The sequence below is a fragment of the Acanthaster planci genome, linkage group LG03 (assembly GCF_054643075.1).
Source record: "Acanthaster planci isolate LZ-2023a linkage group LG03, COTS_SCS, whole genome shotgun sequence".
Taxonomy (NCBI): domain Eukaryota; kingdom Metazoa; phylum Echinodermata; class Asteroidea; order Valvatida; family Acanthasteridae; genus Acanthaster; species Acanthaster planci.
Genome location: NC_141779.1, coordinates 20,915,165 through 20,935,177, shown reverse-complemented (window position 1 = coordinate 20,935,177; position 20,013 = coordinate 20,915,165). Strand labels below are relative to the sequence as shown.

General features: G+C 40.8%; 1 protein-coding gene across 4 annotated transcripts in view; it reads right to left on the bottom strand.

Moving 5' to 3' along the window:
* Nucleotides 1–20,013, bottom strand: part of LOC110991070 (diacylglycerol kinase zeta-like) — a 106,737-nt gene that overhangs the window by 77,439 nt on the left and 9,285 nt on the right. For 3 of the 4 annotated variants that reach the window (XM_022256202.2, XM_022256200.2, XM_022256201.2), the window contains exon 2: nt 15,316–15,832. In XM_022256202.2, the coding sequence (XP_022111894.1) occupies nt 15,316–15,392 (77 nt within the window). In that variant the 5' untranslated portion in view covers nt 15,393–15,832. Of the gene's footprint in view, nt 1–15,315; nt 18,920–20,013 lie in introns of those variants that run through there. The other variant, XM_087134862.1, reaches the window with a different exon arrangement.

Below are 20,013 nucleotides of genomic sequence, written 5' to 3'. Positions count from 1 at the left end.
TCAGTTGGGCTGGCCTAACCACAGTTAGCAAATTTCTCCGCACAAAAAACTCCACCTTTCCAACTTTAATTTGACGCTCAACCCTGACAGAAATTATCAAAAAATATGTCATTTGTTTCGTGACAAAAACAACCAATTCTGCCAGCACAAATTGCTGGCATAAATGGAATGATGCTAACACATGCTATGGCACACGTCTGCACCCAAAGCAACGGGCCAGCCCAACTGCAGTACACTCTCGTTGGAACAGGTTCAATCCATATGCACATACAAGTAGTTGGGGCATAACACACACCATTCAAGTGGACTGTGACAAAAGTATTCCTTTGAAAAACCATGCTTCGTACTGTAACTCGTGACCAGACTTGCCACTGAATTTGTGAAAGGACTTTTGATGGGCTGACTGCAGCCAGAAAAAGTATTGAACCTTCAAAAGAGATTTTAGTAAATGCATCTACATGCTTCCAAAATAATCTTGCGTCCGAGGAAAAAATGCCTAGCTGGCTAGCTCATGATAGATAATCACCAGAGGTGACTTATGAGTCAGAAAAGCAGAAACACAACTCTTAATTTTTCTGTGAGGAAAGGTTAACAATGAAGCCTGACACCAAGCCATTGGATGCAAAACCTTGTTTAAAAAGACTGATCCGGGTATTCTCTTATTTTTTTTTAAGTTCCTGCACTGGGGGAAATCAAGAGTGAACTCAGGTAAGAACAAAGCCATTTTGAAGGGCGGTTCACCCGCTACATGTACATGTACATACCGAATTACATCTCACGGTGCACAATCCATCTTCATTCCAGGATGACATTTAAGGGCCCAAGGCGATTTCTCAGGGTGGAAATGAGAGCTTTCTTCTCTTGAGCTTTTTTTTTTGGGAGTTTGACAGGGAGATGCTAAATATATGCATCGGGAACTAAACCTTTTCTGTTTACTTAACAGAAGGGCGATTGGCCTAAAACATGCATGCTTTTCATGATATCTGTTATTTATGTGTGGCAAGACTATTCATATTTCCGTCCGAATTGTACCCCCCATCCCAGAATGTCTAGTGACATTTAAGGGTCCACGGCGATTTCTCAGAGTGGAAATGAGAGCTTTCTTCTCTTGAGCTTTTTTTTTGAGTTTGACAGGGAGATGTTAAATATCTGCATGGGGAACTTAACTTTTTCTGTTTACTTAACAATAGGACGATTAGCCTACACATGCAGGCTTTTCATGATATCTGTATTTATGTGTAGCAATAACTATTCATGTTTCCGTCCAATAGTCCCCCCATCCCAGAATGTCTTAGGTCTCATCTAGTTGGAATAATTTTTTACGGGCCTTATGGTCATCAATGGCTGTAAATCTTGTGCCAGCTTCAGTACAGAAGCAAAACTACAGTTCTGCTCCACTACAGTTTGCACTTTGGACAGGACTGCCATACTGGTATGAAAATGAGGCTACACTTGCAAGGACAGAGTCTTTTGCATAGCTACTAATAAATGTACAGGTAGGTTGCTGAGCTACATGTATATCAGAATCCAGTTGAATACAAGAACCGACACATTCAGTAAAAACTTGCCAGCCAGTGCCACTGAACACTTGGCCTCTGAAACAGGACAAAGTAACACGTACATGTACATGAGGGTTCTACACACCACAATGCCTAAACTTTGCAGCAGGGAAAGCCCCATCATTTCCCTCAGCTCTCTTTCAGCAAATTTAGCTCCGTGTGAGTTTCTGGTCTATAAATTTTAATCCCAAACCAGGAACCATTTCCAGGGGGAATGATAGTCTATAGTAGGGTACATGTTCACAACTCTGTTTGGGGATGGGGAATGGTTCTTTTTGAGAAATGAGCCTCTTGTAGAAACCTGAAAAACTTCATTTTGGAAACAAGCATAGCAGATAATAGCACACATGTCTACATGTGCATGTATGAGTATAATTTGTGCCACAGTAACCCCTGGTAGGCCGGTACATCAGAAGGTTTCAGCATTTCTTACTTCAAATACTTCGTCTTTGTCCATTCTGTGGATACCCTCTATGTTTTGCAGCCACAAAGCTTCTCCCTTACTGTCGAGAAGACAATTCTGTTGATACGCGCAGGTTTACATTTCCTAGGGATTACTACTGAATTGAACATCTGATCACTTCTGATGCAAACACTCTCCTTTTTCCCACAGAGTTTTGCTGGAACTGACAAAAGCGTGTCTAAACTCCAAAGCGTTCTGTGTGTTTCTGTCTATGGACGCCAATGTACGCACATCCGTACCTTTAATTCCAATTGCCCTTTCACTGTAGTTCATGAGCACTGGTAGCCTTGACAACCTCATTAAAGAAACATGCAGTATGCCAAGAAATTACGACTCCCGTTTCCATGAGACACCTCCAGCATATTCCACAGCAACATTTTCATTGCATTAATATAGAGCAGAGTACAAAAAGAGGCTTAAAAAAGTCAGAAAAAAAAATGTTTGGAATCAAATCCAAGGCAACCAATGAGTGAATTTCAACTTATGAAATAGGGCAAAGAAATGAGCTATGATATTCATTTAATAAAGAGACTGGATTTTGGACAGAACTGATAAGACCTGCATATGTGACTTGTATATTGATTTGAATATTTCTTGCACTCTGCCAATGACATATACAGGTACCATATGAACTATAAAACTAAAGGCTAACCTAAAGGCTGGTTCATACTTCAGGTGAATGTGAAAGCAAAGCAAATTTGACATCACAAAAGACTTGCAGCAAAATTTCGCTTGATTCGAAATGTGTTCAATTTTTCGTGAATATTTGATCTGATGTCACAAATTCGCATTTGTGTTCGCTTCCGTTCCGTGAATGAACTGGCCTTGAGTCAAGATTCTGAGGTCCATATAGCTCTTCATAACAAAAACCCCCACAGGCAAGGTAGCCTCTTGAAAGTCTGGATTCATTACCAATGATTTCCTGGCCGAAAGCAGAATCCTTGAATTGCCTGGCATTTTGCACAAGGGAAACTGCACTTGTCCAGTGACCTTGCACTTCTACTGGGACAGACCACTAACAAACTGAAAGGCTTGTGTGGCTTTGCCATTGATTTACATTTAGATGGAAATCTGGACAAAATTTGCATTCACAGCACAGAAGCTCAACTAAGACGACGCGTTCATGTAGTGTATCCCCTATTTTGACTCCATCTTTTATTACCTTGGGGATGCTCATGTGCATTTAGATAACCAGCGTTCACTTGCCAAGTGGACTCTGTGAGACGAGCACTTCACCATCAAGTCACACCCCCATAGTATCCCAGAGTAAAAGTAGAATGTATTTGCATTTTATACCAATAAAGAGCGCTGATCCAATACTGACCGGAGAGTGTGCACCATTCACTGTGCACAAGCATGTGAAGCCACGTGGACTCAAATTTTTTTTGGGGGGGAGGGCGACCGAGGATGGATACCTCCCAAAGTGCACTTGAACTTTTCCAAGTTTTGAAGCAGTAAACATTTTGATCATTTGTGTTTCAATTGATAAAGAGAAAAAAATTATTCCAGGAAGCCTCATCACTACTGATGAGGTGGCACCACACTTATGTGCACATTCTTCAACATGAGCACGCGTGCATATTGCATACAAAGTCACAACATCCTTTTGGTTGGAGAGCCGTTCAACACGCGTACCACCTGCACACCAGCATGGTTTCCAGAAATGGCATCTGTGTAACTGCAGGTCTCTAGTCTATAGGAAATTTTTACTTTAATACCAATGCATGTAGTAAAAGTTATAAATGTATATAGAAATTTGGGTCTATATGGAATGATTATGGACAATGTGACACAACGGTGACAAAGGATCCTGAGGCTCAAAATTCCACCACGTGCATACCTAGCAATCTTGGGCCTTCAAGATGGCAAACAAAAAAGTCACCTCTTGGTCTTGGCATGCAATACAGGTGATTCACAAAAGTGCGCCTCCAAGAGTTTGCAGAGTTGACCAATCACAATGCGTGAAATCTGTCGACCCAATGCACGTTTGCAAAGGGTCGACAGATTTCGCTCATTGTGATAGGCCAATGCATTGCAAACTCTTGGTGGTGCACTATTGTGAAAACGCCGTATTAAGTCAGTATGAAGAACCTAGTGGTACAGAGACAAAGGTACGGTGCACTAAATGTACAAATCCTTCCTTGGTGCCCCAACTGCAATAAAGACAACCAGGGCACCCTTTAAGTTACATGTCTTTTCAACTAGGGTACTGGAAGTAATGTGCGACATAGAAGAACAGAGAATGCAGCGGAGGCCAGACGGTGATGCATGAATGGATGAACCAATTAGAAACGAGAGCTCCAGCTTGCTGAAAGACATAATGTACATTACACTTACAGCTTAAGTTATCGGACATACAGGGCATTTATTCAGTGTTTCCAAATCTGAAGGCATCCATTTCAGTTCTTGTTTATGAGCCAGAGAATGGAATGGGGGAAGGGAGGTAAAAAAAAAAGGCACATGGGATCTGCTGGGCAGCAGCTTCTTTGTAAAACACAAACCTTTATTAGTTTAACAATGAGGGGTATACTGCTTGAGTTTATAATCAAATGTCCTCTTCAAAGTCAGACTTGGGCAGTCTGCGGTTGGCTTCTGTTTGAGGGGCTAGTGAATGCAAAGTATTGGAGCAGTTTTGGTTTATGCTGACGTTATTTTCCGTGATAACCTGTCTTTATGTGCGCTTTACACCCATGTACAATGTACGCACGTAAATATCGGAAGTCTGTGTCTGGGAACAAGATTCTAAAGACATGACAGCTGATGATGTACATGTGTCCATGTGCCCATTGTGGAGTGAATACTGCACAGAGGAGCATTTAAATTCATGGCTTTATCTTCAACTTTGTTTCAGGATTTCAGTACCCCACTTTGAGACCCTCAAGCTAAACAGCAGCTCCCATTTTCTGCCCACAGAAACATTAAATCCTAATAATAAATGACCACATTTCAGAGTACAGACATGTATCTTCTCTTTGTGCCAACGATACCTGTGCAAAACCAACTGTGACGCTCTGAGATGAAGATTATGACAGGGAGAATGCTGAGATTTAAAAAGGAGACAATAAGTTCATGACTGCACGTGTACATTTCAGCATTGTAAGAATATCTAAGCTTCTGGTCCTTTGAGTAATGGACTCTGTACAACTACAAGTGCCTCGCCAATAGGTGGCACTTTGTGGCTTATTACTCAAGGATGGTTTTCCTGATGTCGTGACTGGCATTATCTCTATCTTTGGCTTCAGGCCTTGGGTTCATGATGAGACTCTCTCCTGGTCAGTGTCTTTTCATTTGCTGTGACAGAAACAGAGGCCAAGGTTGGGAGAGTTTCTCTTTGGTTCCAGGAGCACTGGAATGAATATTGTAAATCTTGATTCCGGAATGAACATGAACCTGGAGACATTGCTGAGATTAGGAAAAAGGTGACATGTAAGGAAGGACAAAGTGTGTTCACGAACTGTTTCTTGTTAGCATTCAGCTCAGGATATGGAAACTTTGCACGGTGCGTCTTTCCAGAAATGACCTCATTTTGCATTTCTAAATGCTGGGAGAGAGAAAAAAATCGTGCAAAACCAAATTTCTTGGAAGCAGCTCCAGAAATTTTTTTAACCCGACCCCATTTACAGGTACATTCAGTTTTGAAAAAATTAACCAAACAAAAATCCACACATTAGAATACCTTATCGTTTATGCACAGGTACATGTATACATGTATTTACATGTACACCTGCACCTACACGTATGTACATACCACATTAATAATGTAACGTGCCAGAATGTGTCACTGGAACCATACTGGAATACAATTTCTCAACAGTAGGTATCCCTGTGCCTCTATCCAGTTTACACTCCATACATTTCCACATAATTTGCAGCTGTCAATTACACCGGGCTCATATAATGCTCCTATCATGCCTGATCATCCCAACTGGTTTTTAACAAGTTTTAGGGACAGTCAGTAACAGCACGGTAGGCCCCCTCCCTCCAGGCATTAATGCTTCCTGTTCATTTGTCTCAGTGCAATCTTGTCTGTGGCCGATCCCATCAGGCTCTTCCCCTATCTCTTGTCTCGCCCACGGGGCTCCTTTTTTCCGATAATTTTTGAGCTTCTCCCCAACTACTGATGTCCATATTTTTCCTGATACTGTGCAGGTTGAAATGGCAGGTTGATGGTATCCCTCATACACACACACATACATCACAACATCATGCCCTCTGCACAGTGGCTGCCTCATTTCAAACAAAATTCATCTTTTTTAGGAGGGGTCCGACAGTATATTTTCCCCATGCCTTTGTTTGCCAGGCAGGTGGTGGCTGATGCAACTGCAGCCACTGGATAACATCAATCACTTCAAAGGCATGGGCATTAGTAGCAAGAGGGTTTTGAGTGGGAGGAATGCAGGGCTTGAAATTGGACTTAACCCCAGGGGAGCTAGTAATAGCTCCCAAAATGCTAATATGTTTAGTCTATTGATTGGAGCAAGCTGCCCCCAAAGAAGTGAGGAGCTTCACATAAAGCTCAAAGTATTGAGATGAATTCAACTATTTTACTTCTCTCCGCTGACTTGACCTTGGGTGGGTCATGGAGGGGTGGCTGTGTCTCTTTGGAACATATCTAATGATAAATTGACCCCTAATTTTTCTGTGGCAGTGTGAAAAAGGGAAACTAAGCATTTCTTTGGACATTATGGAGACTTACAAGTGCAATTTAGCCATTTTCTCCCTCTAATTACAGGCCCTGAAATGGCCCGAGAGCCAGTTTGTACTGGGCTTGAATGCAAAATGTAAATGCGCTTTGTGACTCATCACACGTATCCGTGAAGCTAATTTGCAAAGGGTTGGATGCATGTCAATTCCACTTAACTATGACATCACATTCTAGTTTTTATCCTCACATACATGCACATGTATCATTCTAGTTCTGCAAGGACATGTACCATACATGCTGTACAGGATTTAAATGAGAAAGAACTTTGAATTCCAAAGTTGTCCTGATCATTATAATTTTTGATGAATGATACAGCACTTCCATGAGGTTAGGTGAACATTCAGTACCCCAATGAGTGCTAAAATTGTTACCAAATAACAAGATTGTTAGCATGTTGTATTCAGAGGATCTTGCATCTGAAGGACTAGGCAACCCACCTGTAATGGGAAACCTTACAGTTGGCACATGCCCTAGCTGCTACACTCAGACTGATCCAAGATGCTACTCAGACAGTAGATCGTGTGCCTTATCTTCAACTCGCAGTGAATGCTGGCAGACGGTTTGAGTTCCAAATAAAAACACTGGTTGATGGTAAATATTATCACACCGAGGCATGCCCTGCAAACTTCTATTCTGAGGCAAGCTGCAGATGAACTGCTGTGTACAAAAACACCAGCCAGAAGGTACAAGTTCTATCAGCCGGGCTGATGTGTCTATGGGTACTATACAAGTCTGCGGGAAGAATTGTGTGGTTTTCGTGATTAATGTACATGTACATGCGTTCAAGTTTTGCCTGCAGATATACAAATACACGGTGTACATTGTGTACTTGTGAGACAAAAAACCTGTATCAACTGATCAGTAATATGGCAGATGATGTATTTGAGTCTCGGAGACAAGCTGACAAAACTGCTGGGAATCGCATGCAAAATGTACATCAACATTAAGTGCCTGGGAAATCCAAAGTGACCCACATTACTCTATTCCCCTTTTTGTTAATTCCCCCTGGTAAGTGGTATATGGTTTTGTTGACTTTAGACTGGGTTGCTGAAGATGAAATTTGCGAACGTTCAGTGATGTGAGAAGTCCTCCTGAAAAAGCTGCAACACAGACAAGGATACATACATCTTCTGCATAATGTACACTGTCCAGTATGTGCTGAAGCATTAGGAAAACATGCATTATTCCATGACTTGATTAATCCATATTGAAGTGTTAGTTAAGTGGCTACAACTCTTTCCATCAAATGAAGCCAGTTCGGTATTCCAACAGCGCATGCCTGAAGCGCAGGCCATCCAGATGCGTGTACGAGCGAGGTCTGCCCTATATCAGCACAGCCTTGCGTGCCTCATGCACATGCTGTGTCCCCAAATAACCTTGCTTTTTTAAAATTCTGATCTGGTTCATTAAATCAAAAACTATACTCGGTGAAAACACAGGCTTCCTCTCAGAAGGTCGCAGTGCAAGAGAATGGCCTGAAATTACATGTCTATTCTCAAACATTTCACGCAAAAAGGTTCCCTTTACATAAAAGTTAGGGAATGAACACAAAGATGCCCCTATTTGGCTGCAATGTACATGCACTAATGAATCTACAAGTACTTTCATGATCCTGAGGTGGGCCTCTTGCGTTTTTGTTACTGCCAATTAAACCCGACATCAGAATCTGCGTACGTAGAGAGGCTCCTGAGATGACGGAACATTCCTAGTCTGGCCTTTTCTGACAGAGCCCTACACGCAAGAGGAGCTACAGTAGAAACGTACAATCACCATTCCAGAACCTCTGCTTGACAGTTACAGGTAGAGTCTCGGTGCCCGGCAACAACAGAATGCCTCCCCCCCCCAAAACCACCCAAAACTGTTCAATTAACTGAAAAGGGAACAATTGATCAACTGAAAAACAAATGTACTTGTAAATTGCGACTTTGTGGATCAAGAACACATCAAAGTTGCATCTGTGGACATTGTAATGTCGACTCATGGACTTACATGTACATGTACGTACATACAGTATACACATACATGTACCATACATATTACATTGTAAGACTGGTATGTTGCAACATGGAGGGTAAAACATGTACATGTACATGTAAAATTCACGCTTGCTTTATACAGGATCCAAATATTGATGAAATACAACATTAAATTATGCAAACAAACTTGAATTTCTTTAGTCAACTGTCAGAACATCTGGAGTGATATATGTACGTACATGTATGCGCATTTGAAATTTCACATGCATTTTGATGGCTTACACAAGATTTAGGGAAAGAATTATACAGCATAGTGAATACCACACTCTACAACAAAAGATTCCTTTCAATGATTTACACATGTATCTGTATCCTCTCAATCCACGACTCTGTAGATGTTTTTAGTCTTAGCATTCTCAATGCGCCTCTGTGACAAGTTTCATTATATCACAGCTACAAAGTCCTGCTGACATTGTACAACTCCAGGACTGGTCAACTGCACAGTACTTTTGCCACAAACTTGAACTAAGTACATGTAGGCTTACACGTCTACTTGCACTTTAAATCTTGGGCGGCCTCGTGGATCTCCTCAGATGTGAGAGTTGTGGTGCATGTACATGTACACGGAAAGCATTCTAGCAATGTACAGTTTGTATTGTACATGTACGTGTATGTGCATCTGCAGGTCTGCCTTCAGTCCTTCAGTCCCGTCAACAGGCACACGTACATAGAGAGCATAACAGTTGGAAAAGCTTGTTTCTTTTGGTTTCATTGGCGCTCGACCTAGCCAAAAAGCCAAGACCTAAAATGATGGGCCAACCTATGCAAGTGTACCTACAGGTATACCGGCCCTGTCCGTGCACATTCACCAGCTGATTCCACAAAATGAAATACTTCGGCAGTGCCACAAATTTCTGGAGGAATCTGGCTGAGTGCCATGATATCCCTGTCCATCTGCTCTGTAAGCCTGTGTTAGTGCTTGGTTATTGCCCAGATGGGGCTATTCCATACATATTCATTTTCACTAATGGGTGATACTGTCATTTGGCAAATACTTCGGAGTTTTTGAAGACTTATGCCAGAAGTACATGTGTAAATATTTGTAGAATGTATACGTACTTGTTTTTATGTAAATACTGTGAGAATATCAAGAGAAGAGAAAACAAGAGAAAAATCCTTTTCTTGTTTTTCTGTTTCATTTCCAACAATTCCTTTTTTATTATTTGCAATACCTCCCATTAAAAATTAGGGGTGTGAAACCAGGACATTTTCTAAAAACATTCTACCAGTGTACTTTTATGTATTCGGAAACAAGTAAAAAACGAAAAAACAAAATTTCAATGAACCTTTTGAAATGTCAAGAAAACAAAAGGTCACATCAGATTCAACAAGTCCTGATCAGTGAGGAAAATTTAGAAGTCTTACTTTCTCCTTCCAAATGCCCTATCCTCCCTATCCAGAAATGGCATAAATAACCTCCCAATCTTATTCCACCGACAGTCTTATGAACATCCACCCACTCAACTGCTAAAAATATATAATTTCTGCCAACAGCAAGACTCCTGACATGTTATGAACTTCCGACAGTGAAACTCAAGAATGCTTCCATTTCCATGGTCCACTTCCAATATCGCATTGGAATAAAATATGAGCTATGTCCGTGCACCCAAAGAGCTGGCCTGTTTAAATGGCGAGAGTTCAAGCCAAATTCAAAGTTGCTCTTTTAGCATTTGTGACAAAGCAAAGGCCACTGACAAGGCATACTGAATAAAAGGAAACAAAATAGCCAAACATCACTGCCAAACAACACAGCTAAAAAAGGAACTTTACAATGAACAAACAAACCAATAACAGGACTTAACATGCACCGCTTTAAAACTGTGACCTACAATAACCTCTAGACTGTGCATATCATGTAATACATGTACATGTGTTTGGAAGAGTTAAACACTTCCCATCTTACGGGTACAACGTGCGTACACAGCAAGGCAACATGCACTGTGTAAAGGTTATTGAAGGTGTTTTTGCAGGTTCAGCGGCTCATCCGTCCCCTCCCACAACCTTTTGTTCCTTGAAAAATAATGAAATGCAACATGTATTTGTGGGGGGGCTAATTCATTTCCTTTACTTTCAAAACTAGGCCAAAGCCCCAAAAGTTAGCCTCAATCCTCCAAAAGGCTATAAACAATGTAACAAATTTCAAAATTTGGTAGCCTCCTCAAAACATTCTGAAGGGCACTACCTCGTCAAAGTAAAGAGAAGTCTTAGATGTGTACAGCAACAGACAAAAATTAATGATTAAACACAAAATCATTTCCTTATCCTCCTGCAAAATAACCTTCTTACAGTAGCTGAAATGAAAAAAATGAAAAAATAAAAACCTGCACGCATCATAAATTTTAAACTCATAAAGTTTCAATTACTAGTAGGTACTAAGTATATATAAATGATGCAGTGCACGTCCATGCGACTAGATGATGTGCTTTGAAGGTTTCATTTGTTAGTGTACAAATTGGTCAGATACTGCAGCTGGGGCACAATTTTTAAGTAGCATTTAATACACATGGGGTAACAGTGAACATTGTGAATTGACATGGTATATGTTTAGAGACTGGCATGTCAAAGTGGACAGGTGATATTCTCTCTTGATCGTGCTAATACATAACATGTATTATTTTTAAGCAGACTCAGGACTCGTCTGTTTTAATTTGCTTCCAAATAAGTCTGTTGGTTAACTTTCACATTGTTTTCCAATCTTCCCTGCAATCTTCCCTGGATAAAAGCTTAAACAAAGCACAAATGTAATGAACTTTGAATTCCTCCGATTTCAGCCATGAGATTTGTCGTGTATGTTTGTTCAGTCTGTCTACAAACTACATGTAAATGGGTTTTATGCAAACTGAAGATAAAAACCAAGACACAGTGTATGCACATACATGTAAATGTCCCTTGTGATTTAACAACAGCTTACACTGTACATGTACAGTACTTGTACATTGGTTAAGTTCATCAAGTCCCAAGACCTGTCAATTTTTAGGTAGGCTCAAAAGTACAGGAACACTTCAATGATATCTGCGCATCATGAAACCTCATGAAAGTACACTGTAAACTTTAACCAGTCCAATGAAACAGACATTCCCCAAACTAAAGGTAACGTAGTTTCAAGAAGTAAGGTACATATGTAGTACAATTGTACGTGTACATGTACATGTACGTGTACGCGTAGATATTCTTTTGTGTAAAGAGTGGTTTGCAAATTTGCAGAAACTGAATTAGACGGAGCCTTGTTTTCTATACAACAAATTATGAAATACTCATGCTAACAAATAAATAACATCTTCAAAGGTTCAATACAAAGCATACTTTACAGATATACTTTCCGAGAGTACACCTTTTTGAAATCCATATCTTTAAACTATAATTTCAGAAACCTCGGAAAGTGGGGGGGGATGCATGGTCTGTATAAATGGTGTCCCTCTCATTTTTTGAGAACAATTTCATGGCTGGTCACACAACAGCTGTAAAGAGTCCAACAGCTAGGAAGTGGGAACTTAATAACGATAGCTTCACACCTACGTGTATATGTACATGGCCAAAGAGAAGCACGAGTTTAATGGACTAAGCCATCTGCTGCCTAGAGAGACTTGGCATTATGGGTCCACCACGGCACATGAACACCTCTGTAGGGCTTCACAAGATGGCATCAAGAAATGGTCACAACTAGGTTTTACACATGTTTGAAGATTTCAAGTACGTGTATGCATCTTTGCTATTTTACACCACAAACTTTGATGCAGAAAAACACGCTTCATTTCCATTGTGTACGAGGAATTATAACAAATTCAAAGGGCAATCAATGCATTTATTTTTTTTCTGGAAATGTCTCATGGCTAGCCATGCAAATTAAGTACATTTAACCCTGCTAAAATATCATCGGATGTGTCCAAGATGAAAAGCAATCAAGATATCAGGCCTTTCCATGAAAATTTTATGATGTGTCCTCGACAGCTTAAAATTCTGGAATAAAAACAGAAATCTGCCACATTGCAAAGATACCGGCACACACTTTGAAGACATCCAAGAGGGTAGAAAGACTTTTTTTGAAAAGACAAACAACAAACGCCTAAGATCCTTACTATGCAGCATGAGTACCACTAAGCAAAGAAGAGAATACAGAGTATTTCCAACACAGTTTAGGGCATTAATAAGACTTCAGTTGATGCCCAAGCTAAATGAAGCAAGACAACTGAGATATCAGTTCATTTTCTAAGGGGTTGAAAGCACTGTACATGTACATGTGCATATGCATGGATGACTAGCTACGGTAAGACAGGAACTTTTGACAACTACGAGTCTGGCATTAATAGTGCACAGTAAATGTATATAGGCCCCTACTGAAGATGTACACGTATTTCTGATGCACATTGGGAAAATTAAGTGCTCTGTGGTACAACTGCTGAGACATATCCAAAAGAAGCCAACTTGAACCAATTCTTCTCAGGATACCATGGGAGCTAAATTTACAAGCAACCATTTTCTGCTGACAAAAGAACATCCCTCCTTTTCTCAAGTCTTACAGAGGGGGCAGACGGCCTTACACATCCTAGGGTGTAATATAATCCTCTGTGCCCTCGCTGGGGTTTTAACAATCGATTTACTTGACATTTTACTGGGGAAGATCTAAATTAAAAATAGGTGATGCTGCACTGAGCGCCCTTCCTCAGGGGTACACTGGCACATGACTGAACATGTACAGTACATGTACGTGTATGATGTGCATGTACACAAGAAACCTACTGCTTTTTTTATTCACTGGATTACGAATACGGCATGAAATCTGGCAGGGTTCGAGGGCAGAATGAAAATATAATACAATAGGTTACCATTTCCCACCATAAGGTACAACTGAATAGACATCTCTCATTTTGTGCACAGCTTTTATGGGCAGCTAAAGTTTGCAGAAATCTCACATTTTGGTTGGTTTTCGGTTTCACCTCCAATTCGTTCAAAATGGACATTTGTCTCATTGGTTTTAAATTGGGTTGTCTTTTCATTTTGTACTTAGTAGTATGCGTATTGTCATCTAGTGTTCTGATACATGTAGCTGTGTGGGATTTGTAAGACTTGGTGATTTATTCTGTTACTTTTGTACCAACGGCCAACTGCATGCTGTTAATTATTTCATTTCACTCACAAAACTGTACCAGGACATGCAGTTCAAACATGAAAAATCTCACAATGGGGAAAAATTAGAATTCTCTTATTAGTTGTATTTTTTTTTACATTCTATTATTCAGGGATGTACGTTTGTAATCCCAACCCTCCCCCTCAAAAAAAAATTAGCTTCATGAGCAGCAAGTTCAAAGAATTATTAGCAACGTGCAAAAATGGACATACATGTACATGTACATGATAGCTTCTGCACAGTTTTGTATCAACTCAAATCACGAAACCTACTCGATCTTGTCAACTTGCCACTTTCATCAGAGAGGGAGTTTATTGCTGTTTTATGGATGCATCAAGAGAGCATAATGGCAATGCATAAATGCATGCTGCCCCAGGGAACAAGAAAGCTGTAATATGCATTTAGAAACACAGCAAAGCCATAAACCATCAGCCTAGTCGCAAGTATTGACAAACTTGTAGTGTTTTTGCGATTTTTTGAATATGAAAGAGGAGTTGCTCCCTTCATGCAATTCTCAGCAATTATACAAGAAATTTTCCTGACCAGATTGGGGGAAAATGTCAAGACCCACTTGCACCATTGAAGCAAAAGAGCAATGAATAATAATTATCCCCCCCACCCCCCAAAAAAATTACTGGTAGAATTCAGTTTTTCTGGGGGGGGGCTTGAAGAGATTCAGGGCTGTGCTTGAGCTGTTGTTGGAAAGGACAAATGTTAATGATTATTTACCAAATAACCTGCCTTGTTTCAGGTTGCTGCTTATTTGACGAGTACATGCCACTTCTAATTCACATGAAAGACAGTACTATGTACATATCACCTACATGTACAGTGCATATTGAAAGCAAGTACTTTTTTAGCTTCCGTGGATGACTTCTCAATAAAGTGAACCGCATGTATTAATTGTACAAGTAAATGTACTTGTTTTTTCGTATCAAGTGGCCTCTTTGGGATTTTTTCCAAGGAAAGTGATTCAATTTTTGGGTCTTAACTCTCTCTCCTCGATAAACCTGCCTAGGTGATTGGCTCACTGAATGGATTTGTTTTATGCAAGTGCATTTATAATCTCTACAAAAAAAACTTTAGCACAGTCCAGATAGTCCTTCTCTTTACATGTGCAGGTAGGCTGAAACCCATTTGCATTGGCACTTCAATACCCCCCTATAAAATTGAACCTTCAAGGGAGTACGACAAATAGGACCATGTTGTTATGATGTCCGTCTACCTCCAGCACCAAAAAACTGACCAATCACAACTACCATCCTAAAAGGCTGGAGTTTTCTTAACAGAGCACAAAAAATGTCTGTCATCTCCGAGTTGTGCAACATGCTGCTGACATGCAACCAAGTTAGAACCTCTTTACGGAAAATGAGCAATTACAGGACTAAAGAAAATCAAATTATGTAGGACATGGATACTGTACATACCAGTAACTCCCTCGCCGACTGTGGGGGCGCACTTCACTCACACTCCGACTTCCAGTGCCAGCCGTACTGTACATCATTTTGCCCCCCCTCTCTTAAATTGAGCTTCTGCTAGTCCACAAACTCAGCATTGCAAGTTATCAGAGTGGGAGACCGGGAATGTGTCTCCCCTGTGCACTGCCAACACGGATGACAGCCAGCCACGAGTGCAGTGGCCAGCTGACGATTTGAGGGCTGCAACTGCACGACGGGGCTGGTCTGGACGCAGTGTAGGCTTAAGCAGTGGTCTGGATTTCTTCAAGGTGCGGCCACTTTGGAGGGGAACGGGCCAAAGCGAGGGAGCATGTGCTTCACTGAAGTGCCCACAATTCTCCTCTCAACCAATTTCATCCAAGTTAAGGTGCCACAGTTAATGCATATAATGCCAGAGTGCACTGTGCACGAAACGTTCACACGCACACTACCGGTAGCTCTCTCACACACATGCACGCACTCGCCCGCTGCAGACCCCACGAGTGATCTGAGAAAAAAACACAAAGCTCCTACACTGACCGGACCTGATCGGTGAATTTCAAGCAGGCTGCCAATGCCAAGCCAGCACCTTGCCGTTGATACACGCATTGTGCTGCCAGCCTAAAAATAGACTTCAGCCACACAGTAGCATGTCTGGGGGCTGTACCAACACATTGAATGTGATAATGCTTCTTGCAGAATGAGGCAATGGAATGACAACAATGTACATGTACACTGTAGCATGGTAGCAAATACAAAGGGCAGAGCTTTATGTAATAACCAGACTATGAACATGCAATGATACAGATCTCAGTATTTCAGTATATTTAATTTCTACAGTATCTGTGTTCAAATTACATGTAGTTAGCAAGGTCATTTAGGCGTGTTGATGCTACAGGGGAACTCATTAGAAAGCAAAGCTTTTTAGCATGAGCCCGTTATGTTAAACATTATCGTAAATGGGAAATACAAATACAAGTGAGACATCCAATACACACACAGTACATATAAACACAAACAACAAAACATGCACTACTGATCAGCAGGCTTATCAAAACTACATGTACAGGAAATGAAGTAAGTTAAACAAAGGCATGATTAATGGTATGTTTGAATTGTGCTATATTTAAATAATTGTTTAAAGACAGATTGGTGGAAGCTTCAAGTAGACTAGGGAGGGAATTTCAGAGCTTAGGTCCTCTTTGTTTAACAGTATTTTTAAAAAGATAAGTACGGCAATATGAGATATGGAAATTAGAAAATTGTGGGGTATAGTAAGAAGGAATTTCACGATTCTGATTGAATATACTCATTACAGAAGACAGCAACCTATTACTTGTATCTCATTAAATACAAGTACATCGACAAAAAATCACAAGGCCAAAACATGTTGACCTATGATAATTAATATGTTCCAAATTTGACAACGGTTTCTGTATGGACTTTAAAAAAAGACAGAAAAAGAAACCAGGAAACAGAGCCTCCCCTGAGGAAAAAATAAATCTCAGGAAGCCAGTGCCCAATTTTATGAAACTGCAATAAATCTATATCCGGTAGATTTCTGTGCAAAGCAAAAAAAAAAATAAATACAACTTGCTTATAGGGTCAGAACAAATCAAATTGCATAACCGTATAACATGTCATCAGCATGTCTAAAGTTGTAAGTTTTTGGATAACTAATACTGTTACCAGTGTATTTCCCCCAATAAGCATTTACCGGTACATGCTATTCTGACTGATTATTCAAACATGTAGTTGAACATCTGCTCATTACTGAGATTCATGTTCTATTTTGAATTTTTCATTTTCACTCTAGCCCACATTAGCGCGACTTACATGTAAGTCTCGGTGCAAGGAACTGTGACGACTTCAGCTTCACACCAGTTCTAACTTGAAACATACAGATGCTTGCGCTACATGTATTTACACATTGTTTTTCTCATACGCAGAATGAAATCTTTAAAATATCTTGTAGCACTCTTCAGCCGTCCCTCCTCGCGACTCTTGGATTCCCCTGCATCAGAGAGACATGCACATGTAGAATGTGGCAGCTCACGGCCAAATGCAGAATGGTTTGTGCACTCTGTCTTTCCTCCAAAGTTTATCCTCAGTTGATAAGTACACTGTACATGCAGTGCACAAACTTCAAGGTGGGTGAAGTTTTGAAATTTTGATATGGTAACTTAAGAATCCAATTAGTTAATGTTCAGGCATCATTTCAGAAGTATTCATATGCCACATGTAAAAGTACATGTACAGGTGCAGGTGCCGTACACGCGTTAGCAGTCGCTGATTTTGCTCTGTGCTCCATTTGTAATTTCTACAAGCACGGGGACTATTTTCTTAAACCCGCAAGACCTTCCTCACTGGCGCCAACTCTGGCTCTTCCTTTTATTACACAGTGACATTTTAGATGGGGTGGGGGCGGAAAGAAACCCTCTGAAGTCTGAGGCATGATAGATACATGTACATGCATTTCTTCGCTCATTGTCTTCACTAGTGTTTCATATTCACAATGTAATTCATGTACATGGTATGCACCACAAACATGAAAGTGCACAGGGTCGAACCTAGACCCAGCATTTCCGGGAGAGGGGTTAAAAATAGTTTGATGGGTGGGGCCGTAAACTTGAGGATTTTTTGTACATGAACGGAATCTTTGTGGGCTTTCTCAGGCAGGAGGCTACAAATTGGAACTTTTTATGTTACAAGTTTTAAGCAGGAGGGGGGAAATGAAATGCATGTAGTCCTCCAATTGATTATCCTCTCACTTCATTCAAATACAACCAAAAATCTCTCTTTGATGGAGGCACGGCCTAACCCTCCTCCCCCCCCCGATTAATGAACATGTACATGCATAAACTTGTTCCTATTTATTAAGGTAGGATGGAAAGTGAGCTACAATATGCAGAAAGCTTGGGCCATGTTGGCAGGAATGGTAACAAGGATGTGAGTACGTACATGTACATGTAAGTAGATGTAAGGGTGTAGGCAGTCTGTAATGTTTATTTTCAGTTTTTCTATCCAGGAAGTTCCGTTTTTCGGATTCTACTATTTGCTGCCCTTTCAAGTGCCTCGTTTGTGACGCATTCTGTCTGCCCTCTCCCTCCACAATGCCTGTCTGTTTCATACAATGGTCCTGAAAAGTGGCTTCGTGCTTCCTATCAATAACGCACAACATTCAAGAGTCAAGAAAGCAACTGATACCTCAAACAAAATACGGTCCTTTCTTTACGCCATTCACAGGTTGACACTGCACACCGCTCATAGAAAGAAGAAACTAGACCGGCCTTTGCCACTCGTAGTCTGAAATAGTTGTATCATGTTGCCGTTGCCAAGTTGTTTGCTAATGAACTGGTATGAATGTACGTGCACATATGCTGAAGTACTACTTAAATTCCTGGAATCCACGTGTAGCTCACTGAAATCACAGTAGACGTGAGTGGGAGTAAAAACTTTCACATACATGTATGTGTGTGCCATGGTAACCATGTATGCCAAGATATACATTTTCTATGCCAATTTACTAATTGAAAATTTACTTGCATTGTGAAACCGCTCCATGAAAAATAATTTGAAAATTTCGACAATGTTGTGTTGTTAATATTACCTTCGTGACTCCCCACTTGTGGTGTGGTGAGCAACATACAACAGTAACCCAAAAAAACTGCCGAGAAAGGAGGGGGACATCAGTGCTTTTGGCCCCTGGTTGCCCAACAGCTAAACATATCTGGAGACACCACAAAATATTTAATTTTTGACAACGGCCATGCTCCTGTCTCAATATCTGTGCCGCACATCTGGTTTAATAAATCCACGTGTGGACTGCTTCCAATCTCAATCAAACGCTCCGTTGCATAAACAACATCCGAATGCTTGAGATGTTTCCTTCATACTTCCTCCCCCCCCCTCCCTTAGGTCCCTGTATGAGAGGGGAGACTCGGGGCACGGGGTGGACGATTGATGGCCTGATTGCCAAGACGGACTGGTAGCAATGACATTGAGAAAACATCTTGTCTGGCTCTCCAGGAATGTCCAGGAGCTCTCCCAAGAAGCCGTGGCCGGTGATGGTCCCGCACAATCGTGGCAACGATGAGTGAGTTAAACGGGCCTTATCTAGTTTTGTTATCTCTAGCTCCCCCACCGATGGAAAAGCAATTACGGCGGACAAGAGACAAGCGAGGCGCAATGATGAAATGAAAAGGAGAGCAGGAACATCAACAGAGAGGGAGTCACCGTCCAAGGCAGATCCATCAGTGTTTGTGGGGGCGGGAGGCAAAGCACAAAGGAATGACAGCCCAAACAACGAGATCGACAGCTTCACCATGAAAGATTGTTTGACTAAAGTACGCTTCAGAAGAAGATGATGTAAATTATGGGGCAACTCTTAACAGCAAGGAACTATTTTCTAAAAATACCCTTTTCACACTCCTGCAGTGTCAAAGGTTTTAGAGTATACATGTGCACTGTTTGCAAATTCACGAAAATGGAGAAATAGACGTACATGCATGTATGTCTGGTTCTGGTCTGCATAAATATTGCTAGTGCTCAAGGATTTACAAGACAAATAAAATAGACAGGTAATGAATTACATGAATGGTTCTCAAAATATACCACAACAGAGGGCGGACTTGCACACAGTTTGTGAATGGAAACCGCAAGAAAAAGCATTATCAAAGAAACTTTGTG